Here is a 20,584-nt window from a genome sequence, read left to right as displayed (position 1 = left end):
CGTCTTTCCAGGAGTTCTGGGCTATCTGGGAAACCCAGTTCCCTCCCTCCTTGTCCCCGAGTGTGGGCAAGGAGCCCAGGCCACCCGTGTGCCTTCCATCTCTGCCTGGGCCCCGGGCCCTGGCCACCCCTGGAGGCTCCACATTCAGACAGGCTCTGCTCAGACGCCAGTGTCCTGGCAGCACCTAAATCATTACCGCCGCAGAGATTAGGCAGCTAATCTCCTTGCTGGGTGGAGCGGCCGCCAGGCTGTGGGATCTCACCGCTCCCCTGCAGGGTGCCTGCTGACTCTCAGGACTGGGATGTGGCTCTTCCATGGGGCCTGACTCCTACTCAGGGTAACCCTGGTTATAGTCCTGCTTTTCTGTGGCTTTCCCTCCCCTGGTGCTGTCTCTGGGAACCCTCTGGGTCGGCTTTCCTCAGTTGTGGGGCAAGTGAGCAGGGGCCACACTTTTTCTCTGGTCTTAGGCTCCGTCTCCATCCTCCACACCCTTTTCCATCTCATCACAGCTTTGCCTGAGTCAAAAACCCTTGGGAGATATCAGTGGGTTTCTCCTTTATTATATATATATATATATATATATATATATATATATATATATATATATATATATATATATAGAGAGAGAGAGAGAGAGAGAGAGAGAGAGAGAGAGAGAGCAGCATGCCATGCTGTGTGTGTGGAGGTCAGAAGACAATTTTGTGGAGTCAGTCCTTCCTGCCTTTACTGTGAGTCCTGGGGATTGAACTCAAGTCATTAATCTTGTACAGAAAGTGCTCTACCTGCTGAGCCATCTTGTCTACCCTGATTTCCTTTTAGAGATGAAGAAACAGATACACGCTCATTGACTTCTTGAAAACCTAGAGCTCCCTTTTGCCAATGGCCGTATTTCTTCTTTCTTAGTCAGGGACCCTCAACTCTGAGGCTATGTCTTACCTTGAAAGCTTGGAATAGTTCCAAGAGAGCTGAGGCTACCCCAACTTAGACTGAGTGGCCCTACCAAGACTGTCATGTATGGGGCAAATATCCACGTCTTTCTCCCCGAGACCCTGGAATGTCAGGAGGGACCAGATCGCCTTCCTGGTTCCTGGGCCTGTGGAGCCTTGTTTGAGGCCCTTCCCTGTTCCTGGGCTAGATTCTTCGGACTCCCCCCAAGAATGAGCTCAGCTGCCTAATTGTGGTTAAGGACGGGAAGATCACCCTAGCCTGGGGCTACAGCTCCAATTCCACCTTTGTTTTGGAACAGAACAATGGACCACTAAGAGGTCACCCATGCTCAGGCTGGGCAGACACAGGAGGGGGCCTCAGGATACAGGGGTGAATTACACAGGTCCAGCCCAAGCCTCAGGCCGGGTGGCTGGCTGGAACAGAGACAAATTACAAGGTTGGGGTTTTGGCTTGGACTTCAAGGAACAGAGGCTCAGTCTCCCTTCAGCCTGGCTATAAAGGGTAGCCCAGGGTCTCCATCTAGTCCAGACCCTGTTGCTTGACCTGAGGATAACATGGCTTCCACTACCAGTGTCCGCCAGTTTTCAACTTCTGGCTCCGTTAAGGGCCTTTGTGCTCCCGGCATGGGATTCTCCCGGATGTCCTCTGTTCGTGTTGGGGGTGCCTGCCGGGCTCCCAGCCTCTTGGGAGGTGGAAGCTGTGGCAATATGTCCGTCACCTCCTCCCGCTTCTCAGCAGGCTTAGGAGGCGGCTATGGTGGTGGCTACACTTGCAGCCTGGGTGGGGGCTTTGGCTCCAGTTTTGGTGTGTCGGATGCCCTCCTAGGGGGCAGTGAGAAGGAGACCATGCAGAATCTTAATGACCGGCTGGCCACCTACTTAGACAGGGTGCGTGCCCTGGAGGAGGCCAACGCTGACCTGGAGGTGAAGATCCGTGAGTGGTACAAGAAGCAGGGCCCCGGACCGGCTCGTGACTACAGCCCCTACTTCAAGACCATAGAGGACCTGCGGAACAAGGTGGGAGCCTCTTACCTCCCTTCTGCTGTCTGCCCATGGTCCATCCTCAGAGTGGAAGACCTCCCCATCATAGACTTCCACCATTTGGCCATTCACCCCTCCTTCTCTCACATCTCTGGAATAACCCAGTGTCTCTGGGGTTGTCCTGGGTTGTGTGGTCTTTGGGAACTCTCCAAGAAGACGAAGGAGAATTTGTCTCCTCTCATGGAACTTATCTGGGGTGGGTGATAGAGGAGGGATGGGATAGCTTCAGGACTTTGAGGGCAGTTGCGGGCATTGCAACTGTAGAGAATAGCCTGATAAAGGGTCTGGGAGGTGGACAGTATCTGGTATGGATGCTGCAACATTAGGCTAGGTATGGTCATCTTCTTTTCTCTGGGGCTACTCTCCTGTAGCCTCACCCTTCTCCAGGTCACCATCCTTGATGGATGGCACCTGTCTTTTATCCAGAATCTTGGTATTCCTTCAACACTTTAATGTTCAGTCTATGCCCCGTTTCTTGCCCTGACTTCAGAGTCTGTGTGTTCTCAGGGTGTGTTAGTTGTGGGTTTCCCTCTCTCTATGATGGCTCTTTCAGGGTCCGGTTTTCAACTCAGACTGGAAGCTAGCTTGACCGAGGCGGACCCTCTCTCTGCCCCTTACATACTTTCTTGATCTCTAAGAAAATGATTTTGGCATCTGTAAATGTGGCCACTCAGGTCTTAGCACAAACCTGCTCTGGGATGGTCTGGGCACTGAGCCCTATGGAAAGCAGAGGTTGAAGATCACTGAGAGATAGACTAGCCACAGACTGGTCCCAGGCAGCTGTGAGGCTGACCCAGGCTCTGGGGTAGAGAGCCAGCCCTACGGCGGTCTAGTGAGGGGCTTTGTCTGCTCCTGCCTGGGTCCTCCACCTGGCATCAGGGGATTCCTGTAATCTCCTTTGGAAGCAGAGATCCTGGCTGTGCCAGATCAGATACCAGGTTTTGTTGGGGCAGCGGGGAACCCAGGGGAATCCTGGTGAGTCAGTGCTCGGCATTTTGGGGTTAGCCAACACTTTGCCATCATCCTCAGAGCAAAGTCCACCCCATTCCCCGGATTTCCATTCCCTGACCTCAATATTCTGGCTAGGCTTCCTGGGCACACTGCATATCAGGTACCTGGGGACACAGAAATGTCCAGGTCTCTGCAGGCTACAGATGGTGAGGCAGAAGAAGGGAAGAAACTTGACCCTTAGGTTCAGCCTGCATGACCAAGTCACTGCATGGAAATTAGGGCCTGGAGTAGGGTCTTGGAGAGGGCTGAGGTGGCCCTAGACATGCGATGGTTCCCATGTCTATGCTATGTCTATGGAACATCTTCCTCCTGGGTCAGTCTGAAACCATGATAACTTCCACCTAGCTCCTGCTATGGGGTGAGTTCTCCTCCCTCCCCACAACCCCATTAACACTCTTGCTCAGGCCCAGCCTTGGGCATTTCCAACAATTATGGACTTCCTGTCTCTTCTTGGGCTCTGCCCTGGCTTTGAGCAGGGGCCCGGTCATAACCTCATTAATCAATTAATTAGTCACATAATTAGACAAATACACCCTGGGGGCTGACTGTGGGCCAGGCGCTGTGCCCAGGCCTGGGGAGTCCAAAGAGAACCAGACAGGTATGGTCTCGATCCATTCCCATGTTGTTCTGAGTCCAGTGGGGGAGCAACTAACACAAAATGTAGTGGAAACTGAGATAAGATTGTCCCAGAGATGGATATGGGCTATGAGGGGGACAGCGGGGAGATGAAGGGGGCAGGGAGACACAGTGACATGGAGGTGGGGGAGTTGGCAGGGCTTTCTGGAGCAGGTAGGGGTGAGCTGGAGGTGAATTTAGTTGGGAATAAGGCCCAGGCAGCTTAGACCCCATGATGACAGATAGATGCCTGTTTTTCTATGTCACCGTGTTATGTCCCATTACTCTGTGAGTCCTTGGTGGCAGGGGGGGGGGGTCTTGGCAGTTGCTGAAACCACTGCTGGGTGTTCAGAGGATGACACCAAAGAGACATTCATCACCTCTCCTATGCAAGGCTGCATGCAATAGCAAGGTACAACAGAGCCTTCTGGGGCTCTGTGGTGGGTACTTGCTCATGGAGTTCACCATCACCCACAGATCCTGGCAGCCACAATCGACAACGCCAGCATCGTGCTGCAGATTGACAACGCTCGCCTGGCAGCCGATGACTTCCGCACCAAGTGAGTCTGTGCCTGTGGGCTGCCCCTGGGGAGCTGGTGGTGGGTTCCCACTCTGCACACAGCACAAGAATGGTGTGTGGACCATGCCCCCTACCTCCAACCCTGCAGGTACGAGACAGAGCTGAACCTGCGCATGAGCGTGGAGGCCGACATCAATGGCCTGCGCCGGGTGCTGGATGAACTGACCCTGGCCAGAGCCGACCTGGAAATGCAGATCGAGAGCCTGAAGGAGGAGCTGGCCTATCTGAGGAAGAACCATGAGGAGGTGAGGCCAGCATAGGAGACATCGGAGAAGCCCGCAGTGAAGCTGGGTCCACAGAACTTCTGCAGGCTGAGTCTGTGTACTAGGTCCAGCCCTCATCACCAGTGCGTTCCTGGCCTGGTGCTGACCCTTAGTGAACCTTGAGTGAAGTTTGGGGCCAGGGGTGAGGGTGGGGATTGCAAAGGGTAGTTGGGAGGGGGCAGGGGATGTGGGGAGTGAAACTCCAGAGACTTCCTTCCGCTCATCCCTGCAGGCTTGGCTGACCGTGCAGGAACAGTTAGCTCACTAATGAGTGAATCAGGCTAACACGCAGTACTAATTATTATAATTAATTATAACAAGGCGCATTTGCTCAACCTTACAACTGATTCACTACAGTTACTTCCACTGATACTGACAACATGGCTCTTGCCCTTCTCCTTTGGAAGCAAAGAAACAGAGGCTCAGAGAGTGTTAGAGACATACCTAGCGCTGTACAGTGACTTGACCTCGTGCCTGTCCTGTCTGACTTGTATCCATCCACACGAGGGTCTGGCTCCATCTCTCCACAACTCCCCACCCCCCTGACTCCCTTTTCTAGAGACTTCTGAATTTTATGTCCCCAGAGTGCAGTCCAAGGATGGAGGTCTAAGACCCCACTTGGGACTCAAGCACTGTGCATTTGTGGTTTCCTTCCCAGCTCAGCACTGCCTGTCCTGGGCCGGGGGAGCTTGACTCCCAGGTGCAGGACACCCAGACAGTGCTCCCCTTAACTTTGTGGCTGAGTACAGAACTGCCCCTTCCCACCAGACCAGCATTGCTTAATACGGTCTGGCTTGGACAGATAGATGCCACCACAGGGTGTCTCACCCATGCTTACGCTCTTGGGTTGATGGCTAAGGGACAAGGCTAGGGGTCAGAAAGTAGGGTGAGGTTGCCTTTTCTTCCCTTCCCCCTCACCGGAAGCTTCCTCTCACTTCATACAAATTCGAATGTAGGTGCTAGGCGCGCTTGTGTTAGAGTGTTTGTTAGGGGAGACTGATGGAATCCACAGTCCAATGAGTACAGGGCCTGTCCTCCGTGTGGCAGCTTCACCCGGGAGTTGCTGGCCTGGCTGTCTACCTGCTTTCCTGAGATCCAGGGACTTTTCCCAGAATGGCTTTGGGTGACCTCCTGCTGTCTGTCCTCTCTGCCCAGGAAATGAATGCCCTTCGTGGCCAGGTGGGCGGGGACGTCAATGTGGAGATGGACGCCGCCCCCGGTGTGGACCTGAGCCGCATCCTGAACGAGATGCGGGATCAGTATGAGAAGATGGCGGAGAAGAACCGCAAGGATGCTGAGGAATGGTTCTTCACCAAGGTGGGTGGCCGTGTGCGGCACGTGTGCTCACGTGTGGTTGTGGATGCTATCCGCCGGCATGGAAAACATTGGAAACCACTCAGAGCTGTACTCAGGCTTTAAGGTAACTGTAAGGCCTGGCGAAGCTCAGACACTCAAGGCTTTCCCTTGTGGCTATGGCTGTGGCCTGTGGAACTGATCCAGGCCACCCAACCTGGGTCAGGCTCCACCTATCACAGCTGTTCACTGCATGTGTTTGGATATGTAGCGGTGTTTGGATAAACACCTACTGGCTGAACATTTGTGGGGCCTGGGGGCAGTCACTAGCACACCAATAATCTCTGGTGCCTGCTTTGAGGTGCTGTAGTTCGGCAAGGGTCCCTTGCAGGTTCTAGATACATTGCATGTGTTCCTTGTGGGCACAGAGGGGCTCTGGATACAGGTGCCTATGAACTCCTCTGAGGCCAGGGAGGGGTAGTTCTGGAAGGATAGGGCTTAGGGACAGCTCCCATCCTCTGTTCCCTCTGAAAGCCTCCTTTAGTCTCTCCGTTCACCCTGCCTTCCAGACAGAGGAGCTGAACCGAGAAGTGGCCACCAACACGGAGGCCCTGCAGAGCAGCCGGACAGAGATCACGGAGCTCCGCCGCTCTGTGCAGAACCTGGAGATTGAGCTGCAGTCCCAGCTCAGCATGGTGGGTCACTGTCCCTGTCTTGCCTGGTGCTTGTCACTTCTGTTGAGCCCTGCCACACAGAACCCCTACTTGGATGACTAGAAGCAACCCGTTTAGCCCACCCCATTGGTCTCTCTCTGCCCCAGTTCATTTAAGTCACACAGATGGGACCATGCTCCCTCCCAGGTGGGTGTCATCTTTGGGGAAGGGTTCCACTCTTGTCTCACTGTCATCCTCTCCTCGGGCCACAGAAAGCATCACTGGAGAACAGCCTGGCAGAGACAGAGGCGCGCTATGGGGCCCAGCTGGCGCAGCTGCAGGGCCTCATTAGCAGTGTGGAACAGCAGCTGTGTGAGCTGCGTTGTGACATGGAAAGGCAGAATCATGAGTACCAGGTGCTGCTGGATGTGAAGACCCGACTGGAGCAGGAGATCGCCACCTACCGCCGTCTGCTGGAGGGCGAGGACGCCCAGTGAGTGGGGTCTAGGCACCTACCAGGCTGGGCTGGGTACTACCTTGTCCAAGGAATGTCACCAGTTCGATGTGAATGTGGAGGTGTGCAGGGGTGAAACGGATGGAAAAGGCGTGGGTCTGACCGTGAAGATTGTCATGGGTACCATCTGAAGCACATAGACTAGATCTTGTGGGCCATGGGGAGCCATGGAGTAACATGAGGCAGAGAGATGGTCATCTAGATCTTTGGGGACTATTTGCTTTGGCTATGGAGGGAAACGCGGGCCAGCGTGGAAGTGGATGGGCAGAGGAGGCTGTGGAACAGGGAATCTGGCCGGCTGACAGAATCTCCAGAGCCAGGGGTGGGGTTGTGTAGACAGAAGAGAGGTCTTCTTAAAAACAGCAGGATGAGATGCCCATGTCTGTGTGTGTTTGAGTGCGTGTGTGCGTGTGTGCGTACGAGAGAGAGAGAGAGAGAGAGAGAGAGAGAGAGAGAGAGAGAGAGAGAGAGCATGGCTCACAGTTGCTATGCAATAAATGCTGAGGGAATATGCAAAGGAGTGGGTAACAATGACCCTGGGTTTCTGGTTTGGATGACTGATCTAGTGTGACCGGTGACATCATTAGCCAGGTCAAGGCAAGGTGCAGGGCAAATGATACTTTGATTTGGAATTGGAAATGCTTAAAAAAGTCCATGGGGAGCCAAGAGTGTCTTGGGGTCTCCATGGGAAGCCAAGGGTGTTCTGGGGTCTCCATGCTTAGCCACAATTCTAGATTTTGCTTTCCAATAATGGTGAATTTTGTCTACAGTCAAACCAGTGTCTCTTGCTTTAAAGAAAGGAGTCTTATTGGGCCCTTCAGGATATGGAAAACCCACTTGTGCAGTGTCTCCTTGTAAATCCTGCTTCAGTAGCCCACAACACAGTCACAAATGCCCTTGGCTATTTCTTTTTTCCTTCCTGGTTTGAGGAGCCTATGGGATCTGATCCTTGGCTTGTGCTGTCCTCTGTGAACTCCTAGCTGTGATTATCCAAGTTGTGGGATCTCTCTTACTCTTTTGGGGCCTCTTCAGCTGTTTATCCTTCCCAGACGTGCTCCCAGGGTCTCCTTGCTTGTGGCACCTCTGGGCTGACAGGTCCCCTTCTCCCCGCAGCCTGGCTACTCAATACTCCTCATCCCTGGCTTCGCAGCCCTCCCGAGAAGGTAAGAGTCTAATCCTGTCCTGTGTATAGGACATCGGGGGAGATTAGCGGTGCTACAGCCTAGCTGGTGGGTTGCAGGGGGGCTCCTGCCTGAGCCTCTCTGTGACCCCTCCTTTGTCATCTGTAGGCATGGTGACCAGCCGCCAGGTGCGCACCATTGTGGAGGAAGTCCAGGATGGTAAGGTGGTCTCCTCCAGAGAGCAGGTGCACCGCTCCACCCACTGAGGCCCCTGTCTGCGTATGATAGCCCAGGCCCAGGACCTTAGGCTGCAGCTCCCTGCATCTACTGCCAAGCCTGAACTCCTATGAGCTAGCTGTTGCCTTCTGTGTTTGCTTTGTGCTGCCCCTTACAGAGAGGCCCCTTGGGTTGACCCCAGAAATTGCTAATAAAGCTTTGAAGAAGTCTGATCCTTGAATTCATCATTTGTCCTGTCATTGGCTCAGGCAGCGTGGGCTCAGCAGCTGGGGAGGGTTCACCTAAGCGTCTGGTATCGCTTGTCACCTGCCTGCTTGTTCTGCCCACTCCATGCAGGCTTGGGTTGTTTTGGAAGTTAAGACGGGGAGGAGATGGAAGGATTGAGGGTGGAGGTGGGGAGCATCCTGTTTTCTAAGAATCTGCCTCTGGGGCTGGCTCCTGCTTGCTGGTCCCTGGGAGGGCCTGCAGGCTTTCTGGGTACCACACCTGTTAGAGAACACCTGTATTAAAACAAAGGGACAGGGGTCTGACTGGGAAAGGCAACTAACTTTCTTGGAGTGGTCGAGGACCTTGATGGATGAGGGGGTGGCAGCCTGGTAGTCTCAGCCCAAGAAGCTAGACCGGCTCTACCTGGCTCCCTGGGGGTGTGTGTGTGTGGGGTGGGGCGGCGGCAGCGGTGTTTGTGAGTGTGGGGGGCATCCTGTTTGCTTTGGTGGCTTGGCAGCGCCTGGGCTATTGGGGAAACCTCTCCCAGCTGCCGATGGGGGCTGTCTAGACCTGTCTGGGAGGAGGAACCCATTGGCAGTCTGAAACAAGACCTCATTCCGCCCAGCAGGCCTCCCAGGACCCTGGGACTGAGGGCTGGGCTTAGGATAGTGGGTGGGGCTAGGTGGAGCTAGGGGGTGGGGCCTGTGGCCCACCCTGGGGAATCATGCTGTGGTCTTTGTCTTGGGGAACCTGGCATGAATGGGGTGGGGTAAGAGTGTTAAGCGATATCTTTTTTTGCTTCCCTCTGGTTGGGACCTGAGCTGTTCTATCCTCTTAGGTCTATCAGGATACAGAAAAGGGTAAGGAACGTGAAAGGAAACAACTCATTCATGGTCCCTACAGACTCCCTTTCATAAGGGAGTCTCCTATGCATAGCTCTGTTTTCCCTGGAACTTTAGCTGAGCTCGTGTCTGCCCACCTGGTCCTGGAAGCTGTACTGTAGGAAGGAAGTAGAGAAAAATCTAAAAGGGAAGTCTGGGCTTCCTAAGGGACTCAGGGATGGGGACAGTTTCAGAAAACTGGCAAGAATGGGCCTTATCCCTGGGTGTTGGGACTGCTCAGAGGGGTGATTCCTGGGTCAGGGGTGATGCAGCTAGTGACGAGCAAAAGGATGTGCTATGCCAGCCCACGGCTTGAGTGAACTGGGCCTGTTTGGACATCACATTCTTTGCTAAGCTCTGATTTCCTGCCCAGGTTGGCAATTGGAGGCTTGAGGTAGTTTCTGTGTTGTGTGGTGGGCCTGGCGGGTATAGACCTAGTTCTCAAGTCAGGATGTGTACTTGGTCTTTCTGATTTCCCCAATCCCCAGATCCAGGCTTTTCACACGCGGGTAGTGGCACGATGGGAAGGAAAGACACCTCAGGTGTGTGGGGTGCCTAACTCCCTACCTCATTTCCCATCAAACTGGGGTGGCAGCTGCCTGGGAGGGCTGGGTAGAGGTGATGTCGCCAGCTCTTCTTGTCCGTATTAGGTCATGGGAAAGCGTAGCTGGAGGGCCTGCCTGAATCACAGGTGACAGGCTTGAGACCAGAGACAGACAGACCGACACACGCACATGCACACACACACACACACACACACACACACACACACACACACACACGACCATGATACCCAGGACAGGGTTTGGTGAAATGAAGCAGAGCCCAGAGGTGGGAGGGGAGGGGGCCCATAGCCACCTGGGAGCTGGCGGGTGTCCAGGGGTGATGAAAGCCCAGGGGAATGGAAACAGCGGAGAGCCTGTTGTAATCGCTACGCCCACTGGCTGCCCTATAAAGGAAGCAGGCGAGCCCCAGCGCAGCACGCATCTTGGCGCCTCTCTTCCTCCCAAGCCCTCCAGCTCCACATCCGTTGCCCGCTGCCACCATGACCACCACCATCCGCCAGTTTACCTCCTCCAGCTCTATCAAGGGCTCCTCTGGCCTGGGTGGAGGTTCATCTCGGACCTCCTGCCGACTGTCTGGCAGCCTGGGTGCAGGCTCCTGCAGGCTGGGGTCAGCTAGTGGCCTGGGTAGTGCTCTTGGGAGCAACAGTTATTCCAGCTGCTACAGCTTTGGCACTGGCAGTGGTTATGGAGGCAACTTTGGGGGTGTCGATGGGCTGCTGGCTGGAGGGGAGAAGGCCACCATGCAGAACCTCAATGACCGCCTGGCCTCCTACCTGGACAAGGTGCGTGCCCTGGAAGAGGCCAACACTGAGCTGGAGGTGAAGATCCGAGATTGGTACCAGAAGCAGGCCCCGGGGCCAGCCAGAGACTACAGCGCTTATTACCATACCATTGAGGATCTGAAGAACAAGGTAGGATTGCTGGCGGGAGGGGCATAAACCACCCACCTCCTGCCCTCATCAAGGCCTGGAGTCAACTGGGGCTGCCACAGGGTCTCTAGGTTCTAGTTTGACCCATTTCCCTTTGAAGGGGCAACTGGCTGGGCCAGGAACAAGCTGGCATTGTGAGGCTCCTTTGAGTGTCTGTTTCCTCCTGGAGCAGTCTTCGTGTCATTGATGCCTAGACTGTGAGACATCATGGTCTAGGAGGTGGAATCATGATCTAGGTGGAGGGCTGGTTCCGTAGAGTGGAGCTAGATTTGTGAGTGTCCCAGGAAGAAGGGGCTTGGGGGTTGGGTTCTGAGAGTGTGCCCCACAGCAATGCTAAGAGAGGAAGCAGGAGAGGGGTAGGGCAGTGGACTCCTGTGGGAAGGCTCTGGGGACTTTTCTTTTCTGGCTTCCTTGGCATTTCCTTTTGTCCCTAAGGATATTCCAACATTATCTAACTCCTTCCACCTTCCAGCTTGAGGCCTCTTCAGCCCTCAGGCTGAGACTGGCACCAGGAGGGTCGGCATGAGCAGACAGCACTAAGCTTCATCTCATTGGACTCCCTCCCATCAGTCCATCTCTGCCAACAAGGGCAACACTGCGTAGGGAGTGGCTGGCAGGAAAAGGGGTTTTCTCTGAAAGCAGTGAATCCCAGCCTCCAGCCAGGAAGCCTGGCTCAGAACGTGGACCTGGGTTGACCCATGCTAAACTCAATGACCTATTGCTTTGTCATCTCTCCAGATCCTTGTGGCCACCGTGGACAATGCCAGCATCCTGCTCCAGATTGACAATGCTCGTCTGGCAGCCGATGACTTCCGTACCAAGTGAGTCCCAGAGGGTTACAAGCTGAGGGGGATTCTGGGGCAGCTTCCCTTACCCTATGACTTCTCAGAGGACAGGGGAGAGGGCCTGGGAGTTATGAGCTGAGCCGTTAGTTGGATGAGCAAAGACAGCCTCTTCTGAAGGTAGCTGGGGGAGGGGGAAGCAGAGGAGGAGTCAGGAAGCCAGTGGGCATGGGGTCTTGTCTTGTGGTTGTCCCTGGGGTTAGGGTTGCAACTTGCTTCCATCCCACCCTCTGATCCTCTCTCAGTTGTTCTGGCTTTGGCAAAGGGAAGGCAGAGATGACACCAGGACAGAGACCTATGTTGTTAGAGCATCCTGGCCTGAGGTCTCTGGTTTTTCATTGCAGGTTTGAGACAGAGCAGGCTCTGCGCATGAGCGTGGAGGCCGACATCAATGGCCTGCGCCGGGTGCTGGATGAGCTGACCCTGGCCAGAGCCGACCTGGAGATGCAGATTGAGAATCTCAAGGAGGAGCTGGCCTACCTGAAGAAGAACCACGAGGAGGTGAGGAGTCAGGGTCAGCAGGTCAAAGAAGATGAGGAGTGGGTGGCAGAGCCCTGGGGTTACCTGCAGTGGAGGGCGTGGGCGAGAGGGCTTGTTGAGTTTAGTCATCCCATAGGGCTGCCCTTTTTCTTTAGAGTCTTCATTCCTGTGGTCCAGAGCTTCCACACATCCCTGCATCTTAGGGACCTGCTGGGCCTCAGAGAGGCCTTCCCTCCTCTCCCTGCCTCACTCACAGTGACAGAGGAAGAGGGAGAGGCCCAAGCGCTTGTTTTAGTTCCAACTCTTAAACTTGGACTGCACAAAGGCATTTGGAGATTGGAAGGGAAGGTTTTTTTGGGCAAAGGACTAGAATCAGATGTCTCTGGAATACCCTCTGTGTAATGAGGGAGGCACAGTGTGAAGGTGGGCATCGAGTCCACACAGAGCAAACAAACAAGCAAACAAACAAACCAACAAATCATAGGAGGGTCAGAGGGAAGAGGCTGGGTAGATCCAAAGGTCTTTAGGAAGGGACTTAGACCTAAATGTGGGCTAGGGAAGGCTTAGGTCTGTAGGGTCAACATTGGCCCCAAGGACCACATCTTCATCCCCTCTTCTCACAGGAGATGAATGCTCTGAGAGGCCAGGTGGGCGGCGAAATCAACGTGGAGATGGATGCCGCTCCCGGTGTGGACCTGAGCCGCATCCTGTCAGAGATGCGTGATCAGTACGAGAAGATGGCGGAGAAGAACCGCAAGGATGCCGAAGACTGGTTCTTCAGCAAGGTGAGAGCAGCTGCAATCCAGACAGGCCTCAGGGTCCTGAGCCCCAACAATAACCTGTCACCTTAGGGGTGCCCTACCTGGTCAAACTATGTGGACTCTACAGAGTCAGGATTGCCTGTGGCATCAACAGAGCTGGTGTTAGCTAGCCAGTCATCTGGGGGGATGAGTGGGAGGTGCCTTGTGGAAACAACACTGCGGGTAAAGACCCTGGGGATTTCCATCATTCTTTAAGAAGCTAGGAATCAGCATCAGAGGCTGGGCTACATGTCCTGGCTGGTTCTTAAAGTTTCTGTTCTATTGCCTGCTACTTGTAGAGATTAGCCATAACATTTCAATGAGTATGTTTCAAGCCTTGGGGAAGTAGGGAGCTTGGGGACAAGGCTGATCAAGGCTCAGGGGAGCTCAGGAAGGTGGTTACAGCTAAGGGATAGAGTATGAATAGATCAGTACCTGTCTGAGCTCTGGGTCATGGGAGCCATGGAGCTTCTGACTTCGGGAAGGGTCCAGGCTCATGCTTCCTGTCCTGTGTCCTGTTTGTAGACCGAGGAGCTGAACCGCGAGGTGGCCACCAACAGCGAGCTGGTGCAGAGCGGCAAGAGCGAGATCTCCGAGCTCAGGCGCACCATGCAGGCCCTGGAGATTGAGCTGCAGTCCCAGCTCAGCATGGTAAGGATGCTGTTATGCACCCAGGGATGGGTCTAACACCTGGGAGTCAGCTTTGCCACTCTCACTGACTACCACCTGTCCTCCCGCAGAAAGCATCTCTGGAGGGCAGCCTGGCAGAGACAGAGAACCGCTACTGCGTGCAGCTGTCTCAGATCCAGGGGCTGATCGGCAGTGTGGAGGAGCAGCTGGCTCAGCTGCGCTGCGAGATGGAGCAGCAGAACCAGGAGTACAAGATCCTGCTGGATGTGAAGACAAGGCTGGAGCAGGAGATCGCCACCTACCGCCGTCTGCTGGAGGGAGAGGATGCCCAGTGAGTAGAGGCCCACAGGGCTAGGGCATTAGGGGTGAGGAAGGTACTCTCGGATTTCATCTAATCTCTCCAACTTTTTTTTTCCAGCCTGACTCAGTACAAGCCAAAAGAACGTAAGGATATTGGTAACTGAGGGCTGGGGTAGAAGGATGCATGTGGCAGGAATCGCCTAGCAGATTGCTAGGCCAGGGTCCCTAAGGAAATTCAGGATATGGTGGCTAATCTTCAGTAAGCATAGGAGGAATGGACCTGTTAGGGCTCAGAATTGATGCTCAGAGAAAAGATCAAAGGAGAAAGATTGGTCTGATTGAAGGCATGGAGAGAGGGCTGGTTACCATGGAGATGATGGTGTAAGGAGTAGACATCATCTGAATTGGAGAGCCTCTTTGCTCCCACTTCCCTATAGATGGGTCAGAGCAGTTTTGTCTCTGGGGATTTGAGCCTAGTGGGAGGTAGGATTATGGTCCCTGGCCTCCAGATCTCAGTCTTTATGGGGCTGGGGGGATATATGGTCCTAATTCTGGGGCTTCTAGTCAAACAGAGATGATGAGGATCTGGGCTTTTGTCTTGGGTATCACTATGTGGTGGAGGAGATGGGAACATAATCCAAGCACTGCAGATTGCAAAGGAGTGGCTATAGGACTTACTTCATTCAGCACTTGGTCTACACTGAAGGACAAAGTGAGTTAGAACCAAATAGCCTGTTTAGGGGACCACAGCTCACACAGGGGTCGCAGCAGAATGCAGGGTGGAAAGAAGGCAGGTCAGGGCAGGAGGGATATACATGAAGTGTGGTGTTGAGAGGTGAGCGAAGACTTTGTAGCATCCATCAGTAGAGGACCAGGGTGGGGGTGGGCTGGCTTCCATGCAGGGGACTGAGGGCCGAGAGTGGCTTTCTTCACCTGCTCACAGCCCGAGTGTCTGCTTCTCTTGCAGCTGTGACCACCCGCCAGGTGCGCACCATTGTGGAAGAAGTTCAGGATGGCAAGGTCATCTCATCCCGGGAACAGGTGCACCAGACCACCCGTTAAGGACTCAGCTCCTTCCGCCCAGTTCCCCGAGGCTGCAGAGAGGCAGCTTCCCTCTCCGCTCCGGCATCACCCTCCTGCTACAGCCTCTCCCCAGCATTCCTATGCTTGAGACCATTAAAGCTTGCTGACCTGAAGTGAACTGTGGCCTTTGTTCTGAACACTGAAATAAATGACCATGGTGACAATAGGTGGACTGGTGTGTGTGTGTGTGTGTGTGTGTGTGTGTGTAGGGTACAGGGGAAGCATTCTGTGGATACCCATCATTACTCTTGTAGATGAAGGTCATGGGTTAGCTTGTGTAAAGAGAGCTTAGCCTGTTTTGTATCCCCTGAAGACATCTCCCCCCTGATGGGGATGGGTGGTTCAGGCTAAACCAGTCTCGGATAAGAGTTAGCACATCAGGGGTGGCCCTAGGTAGCCTTCTCTTGTCTTGTATGCGGTCCCATGACCTCAGGCAGTCACGAGGTTCTTCCTTCCGAGCAATCTCATTTCTCACCCATAAATGGATGGGAAGATCTCAAGTGCAGGAGCCTGATTCCCCAGGGGTGACTCATCCGGTCTCTGAGTCCTCCCTAAGAGAGGAGGTGGACCAGGTTGGGGAGAGGCCCGCAGGTAGAGCGGGTGGGTTGAGGTTCCCATGGGAGTCTCGTGAACCCACAAGAACGGCTTTCATGGTCATAGTTTGGCGATGAGTGGGAGGCCTGTGCTTCTTGGAAAGGGCAGGTTCCTACTGGGGATGGGAGAGAGAATGGAGTCTTTCAGTGTCTCCTCATGTGATCAGTCAGCTAAGGATAGGGGTGATTTGGGGCCCTGTGTAGGGCCAGGACAGGGAGCAGTGGCCCTCTCCCTGATGGTTGGTACTCTTGATTCCTCTCTGGCAGGAAAGGTGAGGGAAGGAAACTGAGTCCTGAGGAAATAGAGGAGGGACAGTTCCTGCTCCAGTTGTGCCTAGGGACCTCTGGATGCCAGGCGAGACTCATTCTGATAGCAGCCGTGAAGAACAGAGTCAGGGGCACCTACTTTGAGTAAAATCTGGAAGTCACTGGGAAAGGCAGCCGCCTTCCTGGTTTTATCCAAGGACTGGAGGAGAGAGAGGTTGGGCAGAAGTATAAAGGGGGTCCTCTGTCTAAATTCACTGCAGGGATTTGGGAATGGGGGGCAATCTTGAACCAGCACCTAGAGATACCTTCTCTCTTTCCCAGTGCCCAAGAGTGAGAGTGGAATCTAAGTGCAAAGGCACCGGAGGTGTCAACACCCCAGAGGTCTGATGCAGTGGGAGCTTGAGGTCAGGGGAGGCCGCCCGGGGAGAGGGATGAGCCCCAGCCACTGGAGGGTGAGGACTGTGGGTGGGTCCCAGGTTCTTCCTAGACCTTGGAGGACAGAGTTTACCATGAGAGGTGAGAGAGCAGTGGTGATGCTGATGTGGGGGTGTGAGTTCTTCCTTGGGCTGCATCAGCATCAGCAGTGATGCTGATGTGGGGGTGTGAGTTCTTCCCTGGGCTGCAGCAGCATCCGAGGGACTCAAAGCTGCACCAGCTCTGTGTCATCAAGCTGGCGCCTCTCAGCTCCCTGCCAGCAGGTACACCTTGGATGGGGGCAAGAGAGAAGCTTGCTCCCCTAGCCCCTGATGTGCATCAGAAGAACCAGAAGAACCAGCCTGGGCCAGGATGGCTCACTGGGGGGGGGGGGGGGGGGAGGGCATGAGCTCATTTATCTGAACCACAGACTTAGGAAGCAGGGAGAATCTGGGGAGAGGTGCCACATTGAGTGGATTGGGACACCAAGGCTCTGACAAACTGTGACTCAGCTATTCTCCCAAAGTGTGACATTATCAGGTTGGGGGTGGAGCAGGGGAAGGCGGAGCGAAGCCCTATTCTGTTCTGGGAAGAGGCCATAGCTCCACCTCCTACCTCTCCTCAGCTGTTAGGCAGGGAAGGGCTTCCTCCATTCTGGAGACTGGGGATTTACTCTTACTGCCATTGGGAGGAGTCAGTGTTGGGAGGTGGTGGTGCGGGAGATACTCCTGGATTGTGGACCTCTCCTGAGTGAGTAGGTGATATGGGTTTGGTGTGTTCTGTGGGGGACCCCCATGGAAGGGCCCATGGCATGAGGTCAGACTGCCACACTGAGTCCTAGGGGACCGTGTAGAGAACCTTGGTGGCTTTGTCCCAGGACATCTTAGATACTGGGGATAAGCCTGGCTTGGGGCTGAGTGTTGAGACTGTGGACGGTTCACTGTTCATCTCTATGCAGTCTGCCCACACCACCAACTCCCCTTTCCTGTGACAGACACAGCCCCATGCCACCAGTAGTTGAGCCTGAGACTCTTCTTCCATCACACCAGCTCCTGGTAGGTTTCTTCAGAGAGATGGATGTGGTGAACAGCACTGTCTGCGGTACAGCATGTGCCCAGCACAGCACTGAATCTAGGGGGAGAAGGGACAGTGGCCTGCGAGGACTTGATGGACTTCAAACAAACGGTGGGCCTGACAATACAGTCAACCCTCATGCAGTGCGTGTCTCTTGGAGAGTTGAAGGGAACAGAGATACTGGAACTAGTGTGGTTCTACCTCTAGGGACAGGGCAAGGCCATATCCCAGCTAGACCTTAGGCCCCCTCAAGGGCTCCTTGTTTGTGACTGGTGTGAGGGCCTGTGACAGCCTTGCTCTCAGTGGGGGACATCAGACATGCAGGAGGGAGAGGACCGTGCATATACCTAGGAAGGGCCTGACCTATGTGGATTCTTACTGACCCAGGACTAGTCACAAAACTGGGTCTGGAATGGATATTTCTTCATTCCTGAGGATCTTGCTCTGTCTCCTTACATGGTGGTCTTCTACCAAGACCCAAACACACAACACTGGAATTGTCCCTACCGAATTCTCTCACTAGCTTGGACATTTTGGAGGACCTCTCTGTCTTGTTTTTTTGAGTCAGGGTCTGGCACATAGTGGGTGCTTTCTAGACCCCATTGAATAACTGCAGCGATGCTTAGTGGTCTAGCAGGCACTTGCTTTATTTTGTCTTTCCCCTCATGTGCCTGTGAGACAGCAGCATTATTCCCACAACCCAGAGAAGAACACAGGTTCTCAGATACTGAGCAGCTCACCCCTGCCTGACTCCAGGTTGCTCTGTCATGGAGAACCACATATCCACTGGACACCCCCCTCCATCTCACAGCTCTCAGAGCTGCCTCCTGCTTCTCCAGCCTGGGAATCCCCTGGGGAGCTTGTAAAAGAGCCCCAAGACCAGGCTTGTCCTGGATAATGCAGAAGCAGGGGCTGGGGCAGGCAAGGAGTCTATGTGGAGATTCTGATGATCCCATTGGATTTAAGAACCGCTGTGAGTTGAGGTGTGGCATTGGCCAAAGATATTTCCTGGCCAATTCAAACGTGACAGAGACATGACTTCATACCTGAGAAGGGGTGGGGCGAAGGGCAGAGATGGGGGAGGAGTTTATTGCCTGGAGATATGCCAGCTTGACTGGATCAGCGCCTGTTCCCTGTAGCTTAATGGTTCTGGTTCTGACAACTTTGGGATAAATATGCATCGCTAGCACACAGGAAGTATCCTCTACTTCTCTACTTTATTGCACTACCTGAAGCCCAGACACAACCTTGCTCTGCCAAGATCCTTCAGAGGGTCAGACTTCTCCTTTATAGTTAGGTCCCAGATGAGGTCACACTTCTTTAGTTGTTTCCTGTGGTGGATATGGTCGGGGAGTCAAACACCACAGGACTTCATACCACCAGAATGCCTGTGATCCTGACTGTGGGTTTCTCTCTAGGGTCAAAAGACAGATTGTTTCCTATTCCCTAACCTCTGAGAGTAGAGAACAGTGTGTGTGTGTGTGTGTGTGTGTGTGTGTGTGTGTGTGTTTGTATGTGTGTGTATGTGTGTTATCTGTGGTGTTGGCTGAGCACTGTTCAGTCAGTCCAGGAAGACCCTAAGATCATATGGTGTGTGCGTGTGTGTGTGTGTGTGTGTGTGTGTGTGTGTGTGTTGATATGAACCCTAGCTTCCCAATTGGAGCTGGGTTTGAGACTCTGTCTCCTTTCATGCTATTAAATCTTGGGCAAACATTTCACTTCCTGTAGTTGGGGTTTGGTAGCCTATGGTGATCAAGACGACCATTTCCAATCCTAGGGAAGATGGTCTGGGTTTGGGCATGAATTCCTGGCCCATCCATCCATCAACAGACTGGTTCCATGTAGCACAATTAATTACTCAAATCGATCCTGGCAGCAGCAGTGGCTCCATACCTTTCCCAATATTCTGGGTTCCTGAATGAGATACACACACAGCCTTTTATATTTTGATAAGCCTTAAACAACTCAATGGCTGGGCTACTTCCTAACATCCACATGGCTAATCCACCTCCCTCTGATATTCCCAAGTTTGTGCTTACTAAAATCTATATTTCATCTTTGCAGCCCAGGGCCCAGTCAGGCAGCCCTCTTGGGCCACTCTCCCCTGGCTTTTACATGGTGGCTATGCTTTCTCTCCATACCTTCTCAGCCATGCTGTCTTTCCTGGCCTACTCCCAGCATGGCAGATCACCTTCTTCTTTCTTCCTTCTTCTGTCCATTGCCCAGGAATCCTAAAAGCTGTCTGTCTGCCAGCCCAGCCATTGTCTACTGGCAACTTTATTTACCAATCAAAACCAACTGGGGTCAGGGTCCCTCAGTGTCTTGTATGCAGATGTGCAAATTCTTGTGCAATTTTGGGTACCCAAATTAACATAATATAAGCAACATTAGACCAAACCCATTTCCCCTTATTGTCCAGTTAAAAAGACTCTCAGATATAAATTGAACACAATTAAAACTATTATGCAAATTGTAAAGTATGATATACACTTATAATGTCTAGTCTATCATATTTGGCAATGTAGATGAATTACTCTATCATCTATCCTAACTTAAAGATAACACAGAAGGAACATATGTGGGCCAGCTCAAGGCCCTGAAAGAGGACATAAAGATATTGGTGGTGGTTGACTGCAGATGTGCTAGCTCAGGGCCTCCAAAACAGATATGAGACAGTGGGTGATAGTGGGCCCCGCTGTTTAGATTATATTAAAGAATTTTAAAGATAGTTTTCAGGATGGTGGTAGTGGTACATGATTTTAATCCCAGCGCTCAGGAGGCAGAGGCAGATTGGTCTCTAAATTGGAGGCTAGCCTGATCTACAGAGTGAGTTCCAGGACAGCCAGGGCTACACAGAGAAATGTTATTTTGACAAATGGAATGAATCGGGAGAAAGAAAACCAAACAGAAAAAAAATTAATATTCGGGAGCGCATGTGCTGAGGTCCATTGCTCTTTCCCCTCAGAAGCCTTTCACTTTGGGGGTGCTTAAACCCTCTAAGCATATTCTTGGGTCTTGTACGTTGACTTGTAAAAGATGAAATTCTGAGCAAAGTGGGCTTGTGAGAAAAGCACACCCCTTTTCTAGAAGTGTGTTCCCTGGGAGAAGCACATGGCAGCAGATAACAGCAGGGAGGAGAGAATTGAAGCCCTGTGCCTGTCAGGGTAGAGGCCGCTGCTGCTAAGCTCAGCATGTCTAATGTGTGTGCTCCTGTTTCCATGCTCTGATCAAACCACTCAGTGC

The 20,584-nt window shown here is 53.3% G+C and overlaps 2 protein-coding genes across 3 annotated transcripts; both read left to right on the top strand.

Moving 5' to 3' along the window:
* The first annotated feature begins 1,422 nt into the window (after positions 1 to 1,422).
* Krt42 (keratin 42) lies at positions 1,423 to 8,492 on the top strand. Its single transcript, NM_212483.3, has 8 exons — positions 1,423 to 1,964; positions 4,092 to 4,174; positions 4,283 to 4,439; positions 5,613 to 5,774; positions 6,320 to 6,445; positions 6,676 to 6,896; positions 8,031 to 8,080; positions 8,207 to 8,492. The coding sequence occupies exons 1-8, from the start codon at positions 1,503 to 1,505 to the stop codon at positions 8,302 to 8,304; spliced, it is 1,359 nt and encodes a 452-aa protein (NP_997648.2). The 5' UTR covers positions 1,423 to 1,502; the 3' UTR covers positions 8,305 to 8,492.
* Positions 8,493 to 10,344: 1,852 nt separating this feature from the next.
* Krt17 (keratin 17) lies at positions 10,345 to 15,159 on the top strand. Of its 2 annotated transcripts, XM_030245607.1 has the most exons (9): positions 10,614 to 10,688; positions 10,730 to 10,840; positions 11,597 to 11,679; positions 12,045 to 12,201; positions 12,804 to 12,965; positions 13,506 to 13,631; positions 13,721 to 13,941; positions 14,029 to 14,054; positions 14,878 to 15,159. In XM_030245607.1, exons 1-9 carry the CDS (start codon positions 10,614 to 10,616, stop codon positions 14,970 to 14,972), a joined length of 1,056 nt encoding a protein of 351 aa, XP_030101467.1. In that variant the 3' UTR covers positions 14,973 to 15,159. The 2 variants fall into 2 exon arrangements, with proteins under 2 accessions (NP_034793.1, XP_030101467.1); NM_010663.3 differs by having other exon boundaries at positions 10,345 to 10,840.
* The last annotated feature ends 5,425 nt before the right edge of the window (positions 15,160 to 20,584 follow it).

This window comes from Mus musculus, chromosome 11 (genome assembly GCF_000001635.26).
Source record: "Mus musculus strain C57BL/6J chromosome 11, GRCm38.p6 C57BL/6J".
Lineage (NCBI taxonomy): Eukaryota > Metazoa > Chordata > Mammalia > Rodentia > Muridae > Mus > Mus musculus.
This window is presented reverse-complemented; position numbering and strand designations above follow the sequence as displayed.

What these genes read in the sequence shown, in the direction of transcription:
- Krt42 (NM_212483.3), top strand. Translation starts at nt 1,503, where the DNA reads ATGGCTTCCACTACCAGTGTCCGCCAGTTTTCAACTTCTGGCTCCGTT. An exon ending in GCCGATGACTTCCGCACCAA is followed by an intron (nt 4,175 to 4,282) that starts GTGAGTCTGTGC and finishes CCAACCCTGCAG; the next exon opens with GTACGAGACAGAGCTGAACC. An exon ending in TGCAGTCCCAGCTCAGCATG is followed by an intron (nt 6,446 to 6,675) that starts GTGGGTCACTGT and finishes CTCGGGCCACAG; the next exon opens with AAAGCATCACTGGAGAACAG.
- Krt17 (NM_010663.3), top strand. Translation starts at nt 10,409, where the DNA reads ATGACCACCACCATCCGCCAGTTTACCTCCTCCAGCTCTATCAAGGGC. An exon ending in TGCAGTCCCAGCTCAGCATG is followed by an intron (nt 13,632 to 13,720) that starts GTAAGGATGCTG and finishes GTCCTCCCGCAG; the next exon opens with AAAGCATCTCTGGAGGGCAG. An exon ending in TCAGTACAAGCCAAAAGAAC is followed by an intron (nt 14,055 to 14,877) that starts GTAAGGATATTG and finishes CTTCTCTTGCAG; the next exon opens with CTGTGACCACCCGCCAGGTG.